Below are 20,211 nucleotides of genomic sequence, written 5' to 3' on the forward strand. Positions count from 1 at the left end.
TTCTCCTACTTCTCCTTCTACTACTGCTACTTATTTACATACACAGTAGGCAAGCTCATCTAGTCTCAGGGGCTTTAAATATTTTCTGTTGTCGATGATTTTTTTTTAAGATTTTATATATTTATTTGACATACAGGGATCACAAGTAGGCAGAGAGGCAGGCATAGAGAAAGGGAAGCAGTCTTCCTGCTGAGCAGAGAGCCCAATGTGGGACTGGATCCCAGGACCCTGGGATCATGACCTGAGCTGAAGGCAGAGGCTTAACCCACTGAACCACCCAGGTGCCCCTGTTGTCAATGATTATTAAATATATGTCTCTAGGCTAGAGTTCTCTGAACTCAGTTGTATCCAGCTGCTAACTCCCATCTCCCTTTGGTTGTATAATGGGTTTCTCAAACTTTATTTAAAATGGAGCTAACTAACTAAATGGGGTCATGATATACCCCTTAAACCTACTTCTCTGATAGTCCCTTCATCCTATCTTTCTATTTGTTTAGGCCCCAAATCTTTTTTTAAAGTTGAATTCAGTTAGTTAACATATAATGTATTAGTGTCAGGGGGATAGGACCGAAATCTTGAGTTCTCCTTAATTCCCATATTTTTCACACACCTTATATTTCACATTATTGAAATATATTTAAAAACATAATGACTTTCCCCACCTCTGTTACTACTCTCTGTTACTACTCCCTAGGTCTAAGCCACCATGAGTCTCTTGCGTGATTATTGCAGTAGGCTTCTCACTGGTCTTCTGCTTTTCCTTGTCCTAATTCATCTGTTCTCATCATAGCTGCTAGAGGAACATTGTTACAATTTAACTTCGATCATATGACTCTGTTGCCCCCAAACTTCCAAAAAACCTCTTAATCTCATTCTTAGGTAAAACCTGAAGTTCTTAGGATGACTTGTAAAGCCCAACACAATCTGGCTCTCAATTATGTCTTGGACTCTAGTTCTTTCTACTTTTCTCTTTGTTCATTTTACTCACACTGGCCAGCTTGCTGTTTCTCAGATATGCACCTGCTTTAGGGCTTTTACTCACACTTCCACTTGGCCCAGAATGCAGAACTCTATATGTATTTTAAGTTTACAGTTCTTCAAATATGTAATTGCGGTTGATTTTAAAGTTTATATGTATAACTAGTCTCTTCCCCTAGGTTGGAATTTAAAAAATCAGTGACCAGTAATTTCTATGTGAAATACTTTGGCATTATTTGGGAATATTACATTGAGCATTTTATAAAGTTTTATTCTAGAAGTTCATGAATATCTTAGTTACATAGGATTTTTTTTTAAATTAAAGATTTTTATTTTTATTTATTTGACAGAGATCCCAGGTAGGCAGAGAGGCAGGCAGAGAGGAAGGGGGAAACAGGCTCCCTGCTGAGCAGAGAGCCCGACGCAGGGCTCAATCCCGGGACCCCGAGACCATGACCCGAGCCAAAGGCAGAGGCTTTAAACCACTGAGCCACCCAGGTGCCCCTACATAGGAGTTTTTAAGTGAAATAGAAATCTGTGAAAGTGCTCACCTGTGAGAATATAAATGATATGACCCTGGCTTGGAAAGCATTACTTTTATAGCTTCTTCCAGGTCATGAAAGTAAGGTAAATTTCTCAAGGGTTTTCTGAAAATAAAACAAGACAAAACAAAAATGAAAAACAAAAAATAAAGAATTAGAACCTAGTAGTAAGGGTAGTGGTAATCTTTAGACCCTTCCATTTAAGGAGTTGGCATTGGTAGCTTATGGGTTACAGAAATAGCCTCAGCGAAGGTTTTCTTCCTACCTGAATCATATACTTTATACTGATTTTTTCTACTGGGGAGAGGATGAGTGGGTGGGTAGAAATCATTAAAGTATTTACAGTAAGTATTTCTGCTTTTCAGATGATATCTCTATGAAAGAGAAACCTGCTGAAAAAAGTAAAGAGAAGAAAGTGGTTAAGCCAGTACGAAAAGTCCAAAAGGTACCACAGTTATCAAGTCCAGAAGGCAAAACAGGTTAGTTTTCTCAATATCATGTCCACCCTAAAATTACACAATACTGAAATGGCATCCTATATGGAAATAATTGCTTGTTAACCAAATGGCACATAGAAAAATTCAGTACATTTTATGTATCATTATTTCGTATATGTGTTTTATTGAGGTGTAACTGACCTAGAATAAGATGTACATAGTTAGAATGTTAGTTTGATAACTTTTCATGTCTGTATTTACCCATGAAACCTTATGTTCACCGTAATACTGAACACATCTCTTGCCCCCATTTTTGTATCATTATTTTTAATAGAAATTAACTAGATTAAAGATAATGATTTTTATTGAGTGAACTTTTATATATAAAGGGATTGCTTATAACTGTCACTAAGTCCCTTCACTTATTCTCATAAGATAATAAATGTTGCAGAAGAAAAGCATGGCAGCCCACACCAGTAGTGGTCAGGCCAGACTCTAAATAGATTAGGACAGGGAAAAAGAGAATTCTTTAGTTTTATAGTGATTAACACTCCAGGCCCAGTTCAGGTTGCCTGAATTTAGAGCCTAGTCCAGTCTTATCTAGCTTTGTTCCTTTGGTGAGTTAGTGAATTTTATTGTCCCTTGGTTCCCCACTCTGTAAAATTGGAAAGCAGTAGTACTTCTCTCACAGGGTTGTTGTGAAAACTAAAATAGTTAATACCTAAAGGAACTCAGTATTTGACACATAGTAAGCACTCAGATGTTAGGTATGATTTCATTAATAATAATTATTATTTCTGCTTATCCTGAAAAGGGTTATTTAGCTGTCTGATTCATGTTAGTGGGTAATTTGGGCTGAGAGAGTGGTAGAAGTTCAGAATTTGTCACTTTCATTTTGGAGACATTCAGAATCAGTGATTCTTACATTCATTCATCATGCAGATATTAGTGAGCACTTGCTGTATGTGAAGCATTGTGCTATACCAAGCTTGGGCCATAGAGTACTAAGCAGCATACACGTGGCCCCTGCCTTCTTGGAACTTACAGTCTTGTCAGGAAAACAGTAAATACATGTATAATGAAATGTGATAAATGTATCACAGTGACTTTACAAGGTCTTATGGGAACACAGAGCAGAAGTGATGGGACACTTGTTTTTAACCAGGCACTTGTTTTTCTGATCATAGGCTAATCTTTGGAATGTCAAATAACATATTTTGTGACACTCATTGTTAACTCTAGATGTCAGAATGACATACAGATAAAAAATTAAAAAAAAATTTTTTTTAGAAAGTTTCTATTTATTCATTTGAGAGAGAGAGGGAGAGAGCACGAGCTGGGAGGAGCGGCAAAGCAGGGAGAGAGAAAAGCAGACTCCTTGCTGAGCAGGGAGCCTAATGTGGGACTTGATCCCAAGACCCTGTGATCATGACCTGAACCAAAGGCAGATGCTTAAGGGACTGAGCCAATCAGGCGCCCCCCAAAATAAAATTTTATAAGAACATGAATTATTGGAATATAAACTAGTTTTTACATGAAAAAATATGACAAAGTGATATTTGTCATATATTATTTGATATTCTTTCCAGGGGCATAGTTTGAAACGAAGTATTGAGACCGCTGTAATTTATAAATAGTGATCTTGTATTATTTTTTCCAGTTTTGTGGAAGGCTAATTCCCATGTATGCACTGTGCAGTAACTGAGAGACTGAGAGTCATTAAATGTTCTAAAATTGTATTAATAGCTTATCTATACTGAAAGTCCTCTTTTTCTACCAATGACTGCATGAGACTATTCCAGAAAGCCAGGATTTAGAAATAATCACACAGCATATACAGAAGCCAGCATTTATAAATAACTACCCAGTATTTTCATGGTTGCTTGCTTTCGATTTGGAAAATTAAGCTGAAATCGAAGAGAAGCCTGTTCTCTCATTTTGCTTAAGAACATAAAGTTTCTTGTAAATAGATTCAGTAATAGACTTAAAGCCCTTTAAATATTTTAAATAGATCATTTAAGGTTAATAACAAGGTGCAAAACCAAAGTAAATAGCACACACAGATTTGTGATTCATGTTTGTTTATATGGGATATTTTCCTTAGAACTGTACTTTCAACTTAAACTTTTAAATTGAAGCCTTTTTGTTTTTTTAAAAAAAGATTTTATTTATTTGAGAGGGTGAGAGGGAGAGCACACAAGCAGGGAGTGAGTGGTGGGGAGAGGGAGAGGAAGAAAACTCCCTGCTGAGCAGGGAGCCTGATGTGGGACTCAAGACCCTGGGATCATGACCTGAGCCAAAGGCAGATGCTTAACAGACTGAGCCACCCAGGTGCGCAAATTAAAGCCTTTTAAAAATAACTCTAAATAGGATGTCTTTTGTTATAAATACAATAAAACAGCATCATAGAAAGCTTGAAAAATAGAAAAAAAACAGAGAAAACCACAATCCTCACTTAAAGTACTAGTATTTTGTTATTTCCTTAAGTAGTTTTAAAATCATAATAGGTGATCATAATTGTTAATAGTCATAACATTTTATCTTTTTCTCTTAGCTCTTACCACAAGAACATTTTTCTAATTTCTTAGGGAAATTTTAATTTAAAGTAACCACACAGTATTCCACTTGTGTTGGAGTATGATGGTCTAATTTTAATTTTTTTACAATCTGGAAGTAATAAGTGAAAAGTTTCTCTCTTAGTCAAAAGCTATATTTATTGGACCATAGTTTTATTTTTATGAACTTTTATAAAGAGGGCAATTTAAAATGATGATACTTGCTTTTTGAGTATCATTGTTTTATGTATAAAAAGGTAATATGTAGTTCTGGTATGTATCTATAAAATATAATGTAAAATTCCCTGTAATACTATGTTCTTCAAAGGTTGTCACTGTTAACTGTTACACATTTCTTTCGATTTCTTTCGTATGCTTAGATTAAGTCATTTGTTCATTAAGCAAACATGCATTTTACTCTGTAAAATGGTACAGTTGGTAAACCAAACCCTTACTACAGTTAAGACATACTTTGGTTCTGTGCCCAAATTGTTGGATTCAGTGCTCTACTTGAGGTTTTGGGAGTTGTTAATATTTGGTATTTAACTTTAAAAGCATTTTACACTTATTTGAGATGTGTGGATAAATCAAGATTTAAACAAACTGATACTTGATTTTCAGGACATTGTGTTAAAAATTAGATTGTAAACCATTTAACTTTGGCTTAAGATAAGCATAAAATGAATTACAAAACCTGTATGGTTGACTAGATAAATTTGTTAGAGATAAATTTGTTAGAGATAATTTTGAAGTTTTAAATTCAACCCACTATATATATGTCTTTTTTTAGGTAGCAGTCGTCTGATAAGTACATCCTCTTGGCGAGATGGACAAAAACTAGTAAAGAAGATCCTGGGGCCTGCACCCAGAGTGGAGCAAAAAGAGCGAAGAACAGCATCAAGTGACAGAAGCGGAAGAGAAAGAACTGCTAAATCTGGTGAGTAATTAAATTATTAAATTGTTTCAATAATTAAAATTGTTGAGAAGAGCAATTAAAAATTGCTTGTGTAAATTCTTAGAGGAGGTGAAAGTAGTCTTTTTTAAGAATGCTTTAAGAATTTGGTTTATAATTGTGGATGTAGCTTACAAAAGAAGAAATGTTCTTTTGGGCTGTCTATCGATAATTTCCGTATATAGATGTTATGGTGACTTTTATTAAGAGTTCTGTTTGTTATATTAATTACATTTAGCTGCCATGGGAATAGAAAAGCATCATTTAATTAGATTTTCTTAGACTTTTAGAGACCTTAAGGGAATTAAGTCCAATCTGTCTTATCCCTGTATACACCAACATAGGTATACATTCACAATATTGGGTTTTTCTGTTTGACAGATTAGGAAACAGGCCCCAAGAGAGAAGTGATCTTTCTCAAGAGTATATACATTAAGTGGGTGGCAAAATTTGATCTAGGGTCTACAACTCTTTGGTTTGACCCTCAAGTGCATTGCTTTTCTCTTTTTGAAGTATCTTAAATGTTCTTTGAAATAACTCGTTACATTTTTCATGAACACTAATTTTGGGAAATGAAATACAAATACCTACAGGCCAGCTTTCCTTTCCAGTAATAAAATTTGCTTCAATTAATTTGAGCTCCTAAGAATGGATTCAGTAAGAAATGCAATTACAACTATAATTAGGTATATATAGAAGTCAATATATGCTTTGCATTTACTCTTCTTCACTCTCCTCTATCTTGTAAATAAACTCACACCCATTCTCAGTTTAAAATTAAGTCTCATCAGCAGACATTTAGATTATAAAATGATTACTTTTCTATATATTTAATTTCCTTTCTGTTATTTATTGGAGAGTTGTGGCAGCATAACATTGTGGGTTTTTAAACACCTGTTTTAGGGGTTTAGGGATGGAGAGAGATAGTGACATTAAATATTTGCATGGGAGAGAAATAGTAACTCTCTATTAATAGTTAAATATTCACGACAGCAATAAGGGCTATCTTTGTTTCAGAAATAGTTAAAATCCCTTTTTAAAATGCCAAGTATGTATAGTCCTTTTTAAAGGTTGAAATTATTCTCTTCTAAAAAGCTGTTTTCTCTTTCCTTCTATAATATTCTTTAAATAATTTCATAGGATATGTAAATTTGAGTTTAAGATAAAGTGAAATTGTCTGATTTTTTTCTCTCACTATGATAAATCTTAGGATTGAATATAGGATTTTAATACATCGCTAACAGTTCATTCTTTGCAGGGGGTCATATTGGAAGAGCAGAATCTGATCCCAGATTGGATGTTTCACATAGACATCTTCCACAAAACTCAGAACGTTCGAGAAGTAGAGCTCGGTCTGAAAATAATACAAAGAAGTTAGCTCCATCTCTTCCAGATAATAAACAGGAGGAAAATACTGCCTTAAATAAGGATTTTTTACCTCTTGAAATTCGTGGAATTCTTGATGACCTACAGCTGGATTCTACAGTTCAGGCTGCAAGACAAGAGACAGGAGAGTTACAGAATCAGAAGTCCTCAGCCCCAGTACAAGCTCCTAGAAGTCACAGCCCCGTAAAAAGAAAACCCGACAAAATAACAGCTAATGAAGATCCCCCTGTTATTTCCAAAAAGCGCCACTATGACACAGATGAAGTACGACAGTACATTGTTAGACAGCAGGAGGAAAGGAAAAGGAAGCAAAATGAAGAGAAGAAGGCTCAAAAGGAGGCCACCGAGCAGAAGAACAAACGATTACAGGAGCTCTATCGGAAACAGAAAGAAGCCTTTACTAAAGTAAAAACCGTGCCTCCTTCCGAGCCATCAGTAACTAGGCGACTGCAGGATACTTACTCCAAACTGCTACTAGAAAAGACCTTGCTCGAAGAGCCGCCTCATCCGCACGTTACGCAGGAAACACAGGTAATAGTTGTGCCCGGAATGCGAAAGGAACTTGTTCATGATGAGGAAAAACTTATTTGTCATTTCGTTGCTGTCATTCGTAATATTCAGGCATATGCTCAAACTTGTAATAATGTTGACCTTTTCATGAAATTTATTGTATCTGGAGAGTAATCGGATAAACACGTTTGGAAACAAGTGCTCAGTTAGCATTTCCTAGAGTGACTGTTGCCACTCTCTGTTCCTCTCATCACTACTATTAAGTCCCTGCCTAGTTTTTATTGTATTACTGAGCAGAAGGTTAGATTATGTTAATAAAAGTCTCTTTTTGTGATCTGTGCTGAAATTAGAGAATATCCTACTGTATATGATAATTTTATGAGGATTGCTGTTGTTTTTAAGAATAATGTTGAATATGTACTGTGTACCACAGACTGTTTTAAAGGCATTATAAACTAAAGGTTCAGTAAATCCTCATAATCCTGAGAAGGTAAATGCTACTAGTATTTCTAGGTGAAAACACTGAGGTTTAAAAAGAGCCTTATAAACTTGAAATTATGCAGTTAGTATTAGGTGCCTTTCTTGGATTTCAGGTGTAATTTTGCTATTAATTGTAGTAGCTGCTTAAGACTGACTAAATTTGAACCAATTTTAAGAGAAAAAGCCCCTACATTTCGTGATCTTTGTAAAGTTGAAGTGACTTAGTGTTTGTGTTACGTAGTCCCTTAGTATGGCTTTGTGATAGGAGTCACGTAAATTTGATGTCCTTTTCTCCTAGACCAGACCAGGGTATCAGCCTTCTGGAGAATCTGACAAAGAAAACAAAGTACAGGAACGTCCCCTAAGTGCATCTTCCAGTAGTGACATGTCTCTGTCAGAACCTCCACAACCTCTTGCAAGGTAAAAAGGAGAGAATGAAAGATGATTAAGGTTCTTTTTGTTCCATGACATTTAGTATAGTGGTGGATGCGCAGTGAATGTCGTTGACCGGCCTTTTACGTGAGCAAGAACGTAAAGAACGCTTCTTTATTCAGAAACCGGTCAGTGTCTTCTGCTGGCGCGGAAGCGTGGCCTACAGCTAGATGCATGCGTACCCTGTTCTGCTGCTCCGCTTCTACCTGTCCTTTTCTCTCCAATGTCAACGTCAGCCCTCCCAGGGGAGTTGAAAGCACTCTTGCTTTCTCTGGACTAAACTCACAGTAAAACTGTGTTAGATGAATAAATCACAGTGAAATTAGTATTTTCAAGTATTTGTTGTGAATAATTTTCAAAAGGCATTGTTGGAGCTGTTACTAATCAAAATTTCTTCATGTGACTTTTCCCAGATTATCATTGTACCTTTCGAAAGCTGTATTTGGATATGTGTGTGAACATATGAACAGAGGCTAGGAACAAGGGCTAGATTGCTGATCAAGGACTATTTTATCTTAAGTTTTCTTTATCTTTTCTTTTCTTTTTTTTTTTTCTTAAGATTTTATTTATTTATTTGACAGACAGAGATCACAAGTAGGCAGAGAGGCAGACAGAGGGAGAGGAGGAAGCAGGCTCCCTGCAGAGCAGAGAGCCCGATGTGGGGCTCCATCCCAGGACCCTGGGATCATGACCCGAGCTGAAAGCAGAGGCTTTAACCCACTGACCCATCCAGGCGCCCCTACCTTAAGTTTTCTTAAGAAAATATTTTTCTTGCTGTAATACATTGTTTGCAGGGAAGTAAAAGTAAACAGTGTGTGGAATTTGAGGTGATTATGAGATGATACAGTTTTAAATACTTTAACCATTTTGGGAAGAGAAAGCTTTTTAAAACTCTTTTTGAGAACACACAAATAAAAATCAAATCACTTTCAAATTAGGGGTTAATACACATAGTACACCACCCCCAAAGCATAAGCATACTAATAAAAATAGCCAACATTTATTGAGTACTTGTTAGTTTCCAGGCACTTATCTAAGTACTTTGTGTATGTTCTCTTACTTAATTTTGGTAATTCCTTGAGCTAGGTACTCTTGTTATTCCCATTTTATAGAAGAGGCAATTGAGGTCAAGAGTTTAACTTTCTCAAAGGTCAAAACATTAGTGGTGGAGGATTTTAACTTAAGCAGTCTAATTCCAGAAATCTGTGCTTTTAACCAGTCTACACACTGCCTTCTACTAAGTTTCATATGATTTATTTAAGGTTGTAAATACCTTTCAAATTTCAAGCATAAATATACTTAAAATTTTTTTTTTTACGGGCACCTGGGTGGCTCAGTCATTAGGCGTATGCCTTCTGCTCAGGTCATGATCCCAGGGTCCTGGGTTCGAGCTCTGCATTGGGCTCTCTACTCAGCGGGACGCCTGCTTCTCTCTCCCCCACTCCCCCTGCTTGTGTTCCCTCTCTTGCTGTGTCTCTCTGTCTGTCAAATAAGTAAAATTCTTAAAAAAATTATTTTTCTTTTAATTTGAATACCTTTAGGTATTTGAATACCTTTTGGTAGGTGTACTCTCTAGTTAATTTCAGTCCCGTTATTATTGTCAGACATACTTTGGTGGCTTCCTGTCTTCTGTTTTACCCTTTTCTGAATTTTCTTCTAATTCTAAATAAGTTATCCAGTCTTAAAAACAAACCAAATGCAAAACAGATCTATTAACTTGCACATGTTCCTTTCCTTTTCTTTTTACTAACAAATTAATTTATGATATATAATCTATTGCCTCGGCATTCCCCTCCACTCATTTCTTAGGTTCCCCATTTCTGTTAGTAGTTCCAACATATCTCAGTTACTTTATGCTTGCCCTTCATAACCCGTGTTCTTCATTAGCTACCTGAGAAGCTCTAAATTACATATCTGACCTTGAAGAACCTGAAGATCTAGCTCAAAAACCACTTTCCTGGGCACCTGGGTGGCTCAGTGGGTTGGGCCGCTGCCTTCGGCTCAGGTCATGATCTCAGGGTCCTGGGATCGGTCCCACATCGGGCTCTCTGCTCAGCGGGGAGCCTGCTTCCTCCTCTCTCTCTCTGTTTGCCTCTCTTGTGATCTCTCTCTGTCAAACAAACAAACAAAAATTTTAAAAACCACTTTCCTTGGCTAGCAGAGTTTATTATTTTCTATACACACTCTATTGAATTTTATATATCTTTATATAGTACTTAAGGCATTGATTTTAACTATTAGTCTCTTATGCCCGCTAGATTTTGAGAAACAAAAGATTAAGGATTAAGTCTTAACTGGATTTACTGGATTTTTGTCTTCCCTGTTCCTCTAGTATCAACATAGTGCCTGGCACATAATTGGCATTCTAAGTACTTGAATTTAAAGGTCTTGAATTTTTACTCAGCAATATCATTTATATTTACAGCTTCCTTTATATTCCCTTTACTGCAGCTTAGTTTGAGCCCTAATAACCTCACACTTTATATTTTGTGGCATGGAGTCCATGCTGTAGTCTTCCTTCATTCTATTTTCTTAGCAACACTTCAAAACAAAAGACTGTATAGCATGACTTCCAACCAAACCTTGCTTGACGTGCTTTCCAATTCTCTTATCACTCTGGTTACCCTCCTCTAGGTGATTCTTCTGAATTTAGTTGGTAAGACTTCACATTATCCATACTAGTTTGGTCAAGGTTGCTGCCTGTCCAAGTCGCTTTGAATCATAATTTGATAAATTTTTAGGTTAGCTATGCCTCCTAGCTTTCTGTCATCTGCAAATTTGATAAGCATATCTTTATGTCATCACCCAAAAATAATGGACAAGACCAAGGACAGAATCTCATGTTTTTTGTTTTTTTTTTTCTTTAAAGATTATTTATTTATTTGTTTGACAGACAGAGATCACAAATAGGCAGAGAGACTGGCAGAGAGAGAGTGGAGGGAAGGCAGGCTCCCTCCTGAACAGAGAGCCTGATGTGGAGCTCGATCCCAGGACCCCGAGATCTTGACCTGAGCCAAAGGCAGAGGCTTTAACCCACTGAGCCACCCAGGCGCCCCTCATGTTGTTTTTTAATAAGCATCTACTTAATAGTTAATATTGACCTTTCATGTTTTTATAATATCCCTTAATATATAGGGTGTCCATGGTCTAGAAACATGTTATTTAAATAATGCCATCTAGGACGTCTTTATTCTGTTTTTAGACTTTATGAACACCCTACTCTGTATTGTATATTTAAAATTGGTATTCATAATTTTGCATTGATACTCATTGATATTTGTTATTTTATTTTTTTAAAGATTTATTTATTTATTTATTTATTTAACAGAGATCACAAGTAGGCAGAGGGGCAGGCAGAGAGAGGGAGAAGCAGGCTCCCCCACTGAGCAGAGGGCCGATGTGGGGCTCGATCCCAGGACCCTGACACCATGACCTGAGCCGAAGGCAGAGGCTTAACCTACTGAGCAACCCAGGCACTCCTGTTAATTTTTTTAAATTGAGATTGGAATAATGAATATGATGCCTATGTTAGTATTTAGCAATCTTAGCAATCTGAAACATTTCTCTTTTATAGAGCATTATTTTAATTTTTTTAATTTTAATTTTTCAAAAAGATTTCTGAGAGGAAGTGAGCACAAGCAAGAGAGCACAAGTGGGGGCAGAGGGGCACAGAGAAAGGGAGAAGCAGGCTCACTGCTGAGTAGGAAGTTGGATATCAGTCTTGAACCCAGGACCCTGGGATCATGACGTGAGCCAAAGGCAGACAGTTAACTTGATTGAGCCACCAGGCACCCTTGTATAACATTATTTTTAAAAGAAATGGGTAAAGCCAGTGTTGTAAAGAATTTTGTTCACAGAGTTTTAAAGGTTATAAAGCCTTCTCTTTATTTTTTAATTTTTATTATTATTATTTTTTAAGATTTTATTTATTTGCCAGAGATAGAGAGAGAGAGTACACACAAGCAGGCAGAGAGGCAGGCAGAGGCAGCGAGAGAAGCAGGCTCCCTGCCAAGCAAGGAGCCTGATGTGGGACTCGATCCCAGGACCCTGGGATCATGACCTGAGCTGAAGGCAGCGGCTTAACCAACTGAGCCACCCAGGCGTCCCTAAAGCCTTCTCTTTAATTAATAGTTTAAAAATATGTGTTAGTTGAAGAAAGCAGTTTGCATGATAGCATTCCATTTTTATGAAAATAGCAATGCCAAAACACATCACACACATAGAAAAATCTTTGGAAAGTTATAATTCTAAAGAAATATTAGTAGTGCCGCTTCCTCGTTGTTTAGCTATGAGTGCTCTCTATCTTTTTAATCCTCTTTACCTGTCCTTTTTTATTCCGGTGGTGAATGTGCATTACTCTTATAAGGAAAAAAAAGTTAAAAAAAGCTGGTGGCTTAATGATGAGTTACTGTGTTAACTAACATACTATGAGTTTCATTTCCAGAAGGGACTTGATGGAACCTACATGGGTGCAGCCTGACAGACTGAGCCCACGAGTCCAGAATCCTCAACCACAGCCTCTTGTTGGAACAGCCGGAAATTTACTCTCCCATCTCTTGAGTCTAGAGCATATAGGAATTTTGCATAAAGATTTTGAATCTATTTTACCAAGCAGAAAGAATCATACTATGGCCTCAGGGCCATTAACTTTTACACCTCAACCATATCTGACCTCACCAGCTGCTCATCCAGATGCCTTGTTAAAACCTAGTGCCAGCCAGTATAAGAGTAAACTGAATCGTATTGAAGCCTTGAAAGCAACAGCTGCTTCTCTGTCCAGCAGGATTGAAAGTGAAGCCAAGAAATTAGCTGGGGCTCACATAAACTATGGGTCAGTATGGAACGCTGAGTATGATGTACAGCAAACACCCCAAGAAGAGGGACTGTGGACCAAGGCTGTAAGTCCACCTGTGAAAGAGGATCCTGAAGATGTTTTCTCTGCCCGAATTCAAAAGATGATAGGAACCTGTGTATCTCATGCAACTTTTGACGATGATCTTCCTGGTGTAGGCAACCTGAGTGAATTTAAAAAGCTTCCTGAAGTGATAAGACCTCATAGTGCCATATCAAGATTCAGAATGAGATCCCCTGGTCCCAAGCCAGAAGGGCTTCTGGCACAGTTGTGTAAGAGGCAGACTGACTCTTCTAGCTCTGATATGCAAGCTTCTCAAGACAAAGCCAAATTGTTTCTTGGTTCTAGCACAGATTCAGTCAGTGAAGGGCCTCTTCTTAGTGAGGGAAGTCTCTCTGAAGAAGAGGGAGGCCAAGATGGACAGTCCTCATTGAAGGTAGCAGAAATCTTAAAGGAAAAGGAATTTTGTGCTGGAGAAAGAAATGGTTATGAACCCATCAAAGAATTTCAGAAGGAAGCTGAAAAATTCTTGCCACTTTTTGGGCACATAGGTGGTACACAAAGCAAAGGACCGTGGGAAGAATTGGCAAAAGGAAGTCCACATAGTGTCATTAATATTTTTACAAAGTCGTATCAGTTGTATGGAAAAGGTGAGAAAAATACGTAAGCCTTGTGCTTATTTGTATGTTATCTTAAAATAAATCATTTAATAATTGTGTACAGGGTAATACTTAAGTACAAATTTTTATTTGTTCATTTATGAAGATAATAGAGATTTATCAATTTAAATTATCTGTAAGCTTTAACTAAAGTATTGGAATTTCATCATTAAAATTTTTTTTGGTTGTTATTGTCATGAACCAGTAATTGATTGGTAGTTGTAGAAATTTTGTTCTAATTTTAGAGAAATTCATTTGTGGTGTTCAGGATTGGTCTGTACCATTTGTGTGCTAGATTTTCTGTGACTATCTTTATGTGTTTAGATAGAAAATAAGTATATTAATACAGTGATTGTGAGTCATTGGGGATATAATGTCAAGAATTGAGAGGGGGCAACTGTAGTAACATCCTAATATGGAAACTATTAGTACTTGTCAAAACTAATTTTAAAAATAGACTTTGCTCTTGATCTTGGGGTTGTGAGTTTGAACCCCACATTAGGTTTAGAGATTACTAAATAATCTGAAAAAAATTAGACTTTGAACAGGAATGTAGCTGCGTGTATTTGGATCATGAAACAACTGACTTCTAAAGTTTCTTTCTTATCTCTGAAATCCTGCAACACAGGTTTCCTTTTCTATGGTAATTCCTTCAAGTCACTTTCTCTTTTCTTCCTAGTCTAGGTGGGTTTTACCCATTTTATGCTAACGTAACTTTAAGATTTCCAGGTTGGAGAATGGGGCTGAGCCTTAAGTCAGCTATTAGTATCCTGTGGTTTTTTATTTTCATTCTGCACAGTGAACAACTTACTTGATAAATGAATTGATTTCATCTGTTCATTATGCTTATCTGGGCGGTGCATTTTCCTAGGATTCGTATTTAGCTACTTTGTTCTGACCTTGTGCAGACCTAACCATGCCATCGATCTCCTGTTACACTTATTCCTATAGGTGGTAATTTTAAAGTTTAAAAAAACCTGAAAAGCAGAAGTTGAAAGCAAAGTGCTGTTAAATCAACATCCTCATTTTTTTTTTTTTAAGAATTGTGTTTTTTCTTAAATCTTACTGGATTTTCATTAAGATTTTATAATTATACTGAAATATTTTGAGTTGAAATGATATGTTATCTAGGATTTGCTTCAAAGTAGTCCGAGAGGGGAGTGAGAAGTGTGGAGAATAGGAAATTTATTTGAAACTAGATTGATCATGTATTTATAATTGTTAAAGCCAGGTGGTGTATATCTTGGTTTCATCATGCTATTTTTTCTTTCTTGTATGTTTGAAAATTTCCCTAATAAAAAGTTAAAAATGTATTGTTAGATATAAAGATAAATTGAATAGAAGCATTAAAAAAGCCAACTAAAATGTTCCTAAATCCATGTTGTTAATCTGCATATTGTGGAATGCTTTGCTTGTAGTCTTTTTATTTTTGTTTTAAGGACATTTCAACGACTACTTTTGACAGGGTTTGAAGATAGGTTGGAAAGAGGAATCTCAACATCACGGCCTTTAAATACCATCACAACCCCTGTAAGCAGTGTTTCGTATGAAGATGATTTTGTCTCCTCTCCAGGGAGTGGGACTTTGACAGAAAGAAAATCGGCTCTCGAACCTAAGTAAGGATATGTTGACATGGGATAAAATCCAAGGAGTGAGGAAAATTTACAAATGAGAACTGTGGTGTGACTATGAGTCAGTTTTGTTTGTTTAAAGATACATGTAGAGGCTGCATAGCATAGAGCTTATTAAAAACATGAGCTCTGGATCCGGACTGTCTGGCTTTAAATCCTGGCTCTTCTGATAGTAGTTGTTTGTCTTTGGGTATATTACTTAACTCCCTGTGCTTCAGTTTCCTTCTCTTTAAATGGGGAAAATAATTATACCTGCCTCATAGAGTGTTAAGAATATTCAATGAAATACAAAGTACTTAGAACACGGCCTGGCACACAATAAGCAGATTATACACTCTTAAATCAATCTGTGAATCCCTGGTAGAGGATAGTATTGGGAAACTCTACCATGGTATGCTAATATAAGATTAAGTAATAGTTTTCTATGATAGAATTGAGGATGACCTCGATAGATCCTTGACTCCGTGCTCCCAAGTAGATCAGTGCATTTTTTTTTCCTAATTGGGAGAACATCTAAACTTTTTCAAGTCTTTGAAAAATAACAGTATTATAGTATTAATATTTGTTGGACAAAATGTACAAGGCACTGAGAGGACTGAGGGGGACTTTGCTTGTATTTACTCATAGCCTGTTGCATTAAATATTTTTGTTACTGTTCCTGCTTCAGAGAGGAAACTGAAGCATCCAGGTTATGTTACTTGTACAAAGTCATACAGTAAGTGAATCAGACTTCGCTAGAGAGAATCTCCTCCCTAAATTTTGTTACCATATGAAGTAATCTGTTATTACTCACATTCAATATAATTTTCTTCACAAATTACAAATTATAATTCGTATGAAATTATTGGGTGATCTTTTGAAAATTAGTTCTGTCTGGTTAAACTTACGAAAAGTTACTCAAGTTACAGTGGGAAAAGTATAGTTTTAACATTTGAACTCTAAAGAAAAGATTAAATTTTTAAATCAAAATTTCCAAAGATTTAATATCACCAATCAAGATGATTTATTGCATTTTATTTCTAGATTGAAGAACATATTATTGGGTGGAAAATAATTATAACATTAGCATTAAACGATGAATTTGAATGGAAGTTGAGGCCATATTTTCCAGTTTCCAGCATTATATTTTTTCTTTTATGTGTCTGAATTATCCATTTTTTTATTGGTGTTTACTTCAGTAGACAACTCCCTTTAGATTTTTCTCAATAATAAATTGAGCCATAGGGAACAATCCAAGCTTATGATCATAAGGAAACAGAAAAGTGGAAGGCATCTTCAATTATAGTTATATCCTCCTTGTGATTAAATAGATTTTAAAATATCCATAGTTTTAGCTGTGTTTTAAGACTTTTATTTTGTTCTTTAACCACTATTGCTTGTTCTTTGACAGTATTGGTGGTAGCAATTTGGATATTCAGGAGGACCATTCTAGCAGAAAGTCTGCCTATGATCTGTCCTCTGTGGATGTTACCTCCCAGCACTCGTCAGGGGCCCAGTCCGCTGCATCGTCTCGTTCATCTACTTCTTCTAAAGGGAAGAAAGGAAAAAAAGAAAAGATAGAATGTAAGAGGAATTCTACATTTTTGATTTTTTTTTTCTCTTACCAATCATTTTGTGGTAGTGATCTAAAGTTATAATTTGATTCCATAAGAAGTTAGATGAATTTCTTTATGATAAAATGTGATAGTTTTCATATTTATCACTATAACAGTACCTTCCTGATATATAACAGTATAAATCCTTTGCTTAATATATTTGCAATGATAAAAAATAAGGATTATGGATAAACAGTTGTAAAAGAAGTTTAAGTCCCCACTGATTCCCCTGCTGAGAGATAACTATTAACATTTTTGTGCCTGTTTTTCCAGTGTATACATAAAACCATGTACACGCACACACACCCCTTTATTTAAAAAACAAATGAAATCATTTAGTTTTGCAACTGCTTTTAAAAAAACTTTAGAGTATATCCTGTACATTTCAAGCATAATTAAAAAGTACTCAAATTTTCTTATCTCTAAAATAAAGATGATATCAGTAAGTGGTATCAGTAGGTGCTTTGTGTGGTAATTTTGAAAGTATATGTGAAATTAACAGATAGAATGTATACATGCCAGTATTTGGCCACTGTAGCTGCCCTTTGGCACTCTTAAGTAATTCTGAATGATTGAAGAGAACATCTATCAGTCCCTTCAGTTCTGCTCTTGGCTATAATTTGCTCTGTAAGCCCAGACATAAGAAGATACAGTAATTAGGAAAAGCCCTCTTACACTCAAAGGATGATCCCTAGGGAATAATTTTGCTCCCCAAATTGTTTTTTCTAATTGTAAAAATTGTTCATTGACTTAACAAAACAAACCACAAGGGGAGTAGAAATCAGAAAAAAAAAAAAGAAATAAAAAGAAAAAGAAAACTATTTAAAAATTAAAATCACCTATAATCCCTCTACTTGAAAATAACCAATGCTAATGTTTTTTGAACTTTGTTTTATTTTAACAATTGTGGTAAAATTTACATAACATAAACTTTATCATCTAACCATTTTATTTTTTTAAGATTTTATTTATTTATTTGAGAGAAAGAAAGAGCACAGGGCACCTGAGTGGCTCAGTCGGTTAAGCATCTGCCTTCAGATGCTTCAGATGCTCCAGTGTCCTGGGATCGAGCCCCATGTCAGGCTCCTTGCTCAGTGGGCAGTCTGTTTCTCCCTCTCCCTCTCCCTGCTGCTCCCACTGTTAATGCTCTCTCTCGCTCTGTCAAATAAATGAATAAATAAATCTTAAAAAAAAAAAAAAAGTGCACAAGAGAGGGGAGGTTCAGAGGGAGAAGCAGATTTCCAGATGAGCAAGGAGCCTGATGTGAGACCCTATTCCGGGAAACTCCAGGATCATGACCTGAGCCAAAGGCCAGGCGTTGGTTAACCAGCTGAGCCAACCAGGTGCCCCATCATCTTAACCATTTTCAATTGTACAGTTCATTGTCATTAAAAAACATTCAACTGCTGTGCAACATCACTGCCATCCGTCTCCAGAACATTTTCATCATTCCATACTGAAACTCTGTATCCACTAACTCTTCCTTCCACCCGTTCTCCAGTCCCTGCAAACCACTGTTCTACCTTCTATGCATTTGATTACTAGATACTTCTAGATGCCACATAATGGCATCATACAAAATTTGTCCTTTAGTTTGGCTCATAGCATAATGTTTTCAAGTTTCATCTGTGTGTTGACTTACATGAGAATGTCTTTCCTTTTTGAGACCGAATAATATTCTGTTGTGTGAATACACCACATTTTGTTTATCCATTTATCATTTGATGGACATTCTGGTTTACACCTTTTGGCTATTGTGAACAATGTTGACATAAGTATTGGTGTACAAATAACTGTTGCGAGTCCCTGCTTTCAGGTTTTTTGTATCTATAGCCAGGTATGCATTTGTTGGATCAAATGGTATATCTGTGTTTAACTGTTTGAGAAAATGTTGTACTGTTTTCCATTGTGGCTCTGGCATTTTACATTTCCACCAGCAATGCACACGGGCTCCAGCTTCTTCACATCCACACCAACACTTGTTTTCTTTTCCTGTGGTTTTTTTTTGTTGTTGTTGTTGTTGTTGTTGTTTTTTAAGTGATAGACCTTCTGTTGACTGTAAAATGTTAAGATTTTTAGTAAGAATCCTTCCAGATAATTTGTAGGCATATGTAAATAAGAAATGTTACATGAGGGACCACAGTTGTTTACATGCTCTTTCTCTGTCAGTAAATATGAATCACCCTTGCAAAGACTAGCCAGTGTTTTATTATTTTGGTATAATTTATTTACCAAATTGTTAGACGTTTAGGCTATTGTATTTCTTCTTTTCTATTATGAACACTGCTGCATTGAATATCTTATAAATGTATCTTTATGCATTGATCTGGTTCTTTTCTTTAAGGTGAAATTCTAGAATGAGGTAGTGGGGCAAAGAGTATGTCATGTTCAGAATTTGGGTACACTTTGCCAAATAACCCCTCAGAAAGCTAATGCCACTTTGTGCTCCCATTATGAGAATGCTAGGAGAAATTATTACTTAATCATTAACCTAGTATAACTCTCTTGCAGATTGTTCTGAAAGTTTTTGGTGGCAATTAGACATCATTCTGATAGCACTTGCCAATGTCTGTCTTTTCTTGTGAAATACTGTTTCATTTGGATAAGCACTTTCATAAGTGTTCTCAGTAGAGAAGAGCTCCATGGTTCCATAAATTTGGGAAATGCTTTTAGAGTGAGACCAGCTTGTTTTCTGCGGGATTTATTGGTACTCCTAATATGCTAACATGCATTGTTTATTTTAGATGAGGATGAGGCTGCAGTATGAAGTATTTTCCAAATTTATTTGACCACAGAGTCATTTCTTCCATCAGCATGTTAATGCTTTCGAATTCAGCTGAATGTATTTTGGGAAATGCTGAACTTAACTCAGTTCTTTTACTTTGCAGTGGTTTTGCTTTGTTTTTTTTCTTTAGTGTCAAACCTAAGGTTACCAACTAGTTATTGGCACAGTCTGGATTGTGACTTCTGATTCTTATATCTAGTTTATCTTCTACTATAATATACTGTACAACTTAAAATATCATGATATGTTGAATATATAACTATAAGCAATATGATTCAATATAGGTTTTTAAAAATTGTTATCTAAAACATAATTAGATGAAGTGTAGGTAGTGTTTTATGACTTTCCGTTTCCCTAATCTCCTCTCATAATGCCTTAAAAATTTCTATGTATTGTAGTTTAAGATTTCTTTTTTAA

General features: G+C 35.9%; 1 protein-coding gene across 7 annotated transcripts in view; it reads left to right on the top strand.

The window, feature by feature from the left end:
• The window catches only part of CEP350 (centrosomal protein 350), a 154,695-nt gene that overhangs the window by 39,309 nt on the left and 95,175 nt on the right, over positions 1 to 20,211 (top strand). For 6 of the 7 annotated variants that reach the window (XM_059146956.1, XM_059146962.1, XM_059146958.1 and 3 more), the window contains 7 exons: positions 1,886 to 1,999; positions 5,303 to 5,449; positions 6,723 to 7,381; positions 8,139 to 8,260; positions 12,717 to 13,774; positions 15,249 to 15,399; positions 16,805 to 16,977. In XM_059146956.1, coding sequence (XP_059002939.1) covers positions 1,886 to 1,999; positions 5,303 to 5,449; positions 6,723 to 7,381; positions 8,139 to 8,260; positions 12,717 to 13,774; positions 15,249 to 15,399; positions 16,805 to 16,977 — 2,424 coding nt within the window. The remainder of the gene's footprint in view (positions 1 to 1,885; positions 2,000 to 5,302; positions 5,450 to 6,722; positions 7,382 to 8,138; positions 8,261 to 12,716; positions 13,775 to 15,248; positions 15,400 to 16,804; positions 16,978 to 20,211) is intronic. The other variant, XM_059146961.1, reaches the window with a different exon arrangement.

Source organism: Mustela lutreola, chromosome 14, assembly GCF_030435805.1.
Source record: "Mustela lutreola isolate mMusLut2 chromosome 14, mMusLut2.pri, whole genome shotgun sequence".
NCBI classification, from domain to species: domain Eukaryota; kingdom Metazoa; phylum Chordata; class Mammalia; order Carnivora; family Mustelidae; genus Mustela; species Mustela lutreola.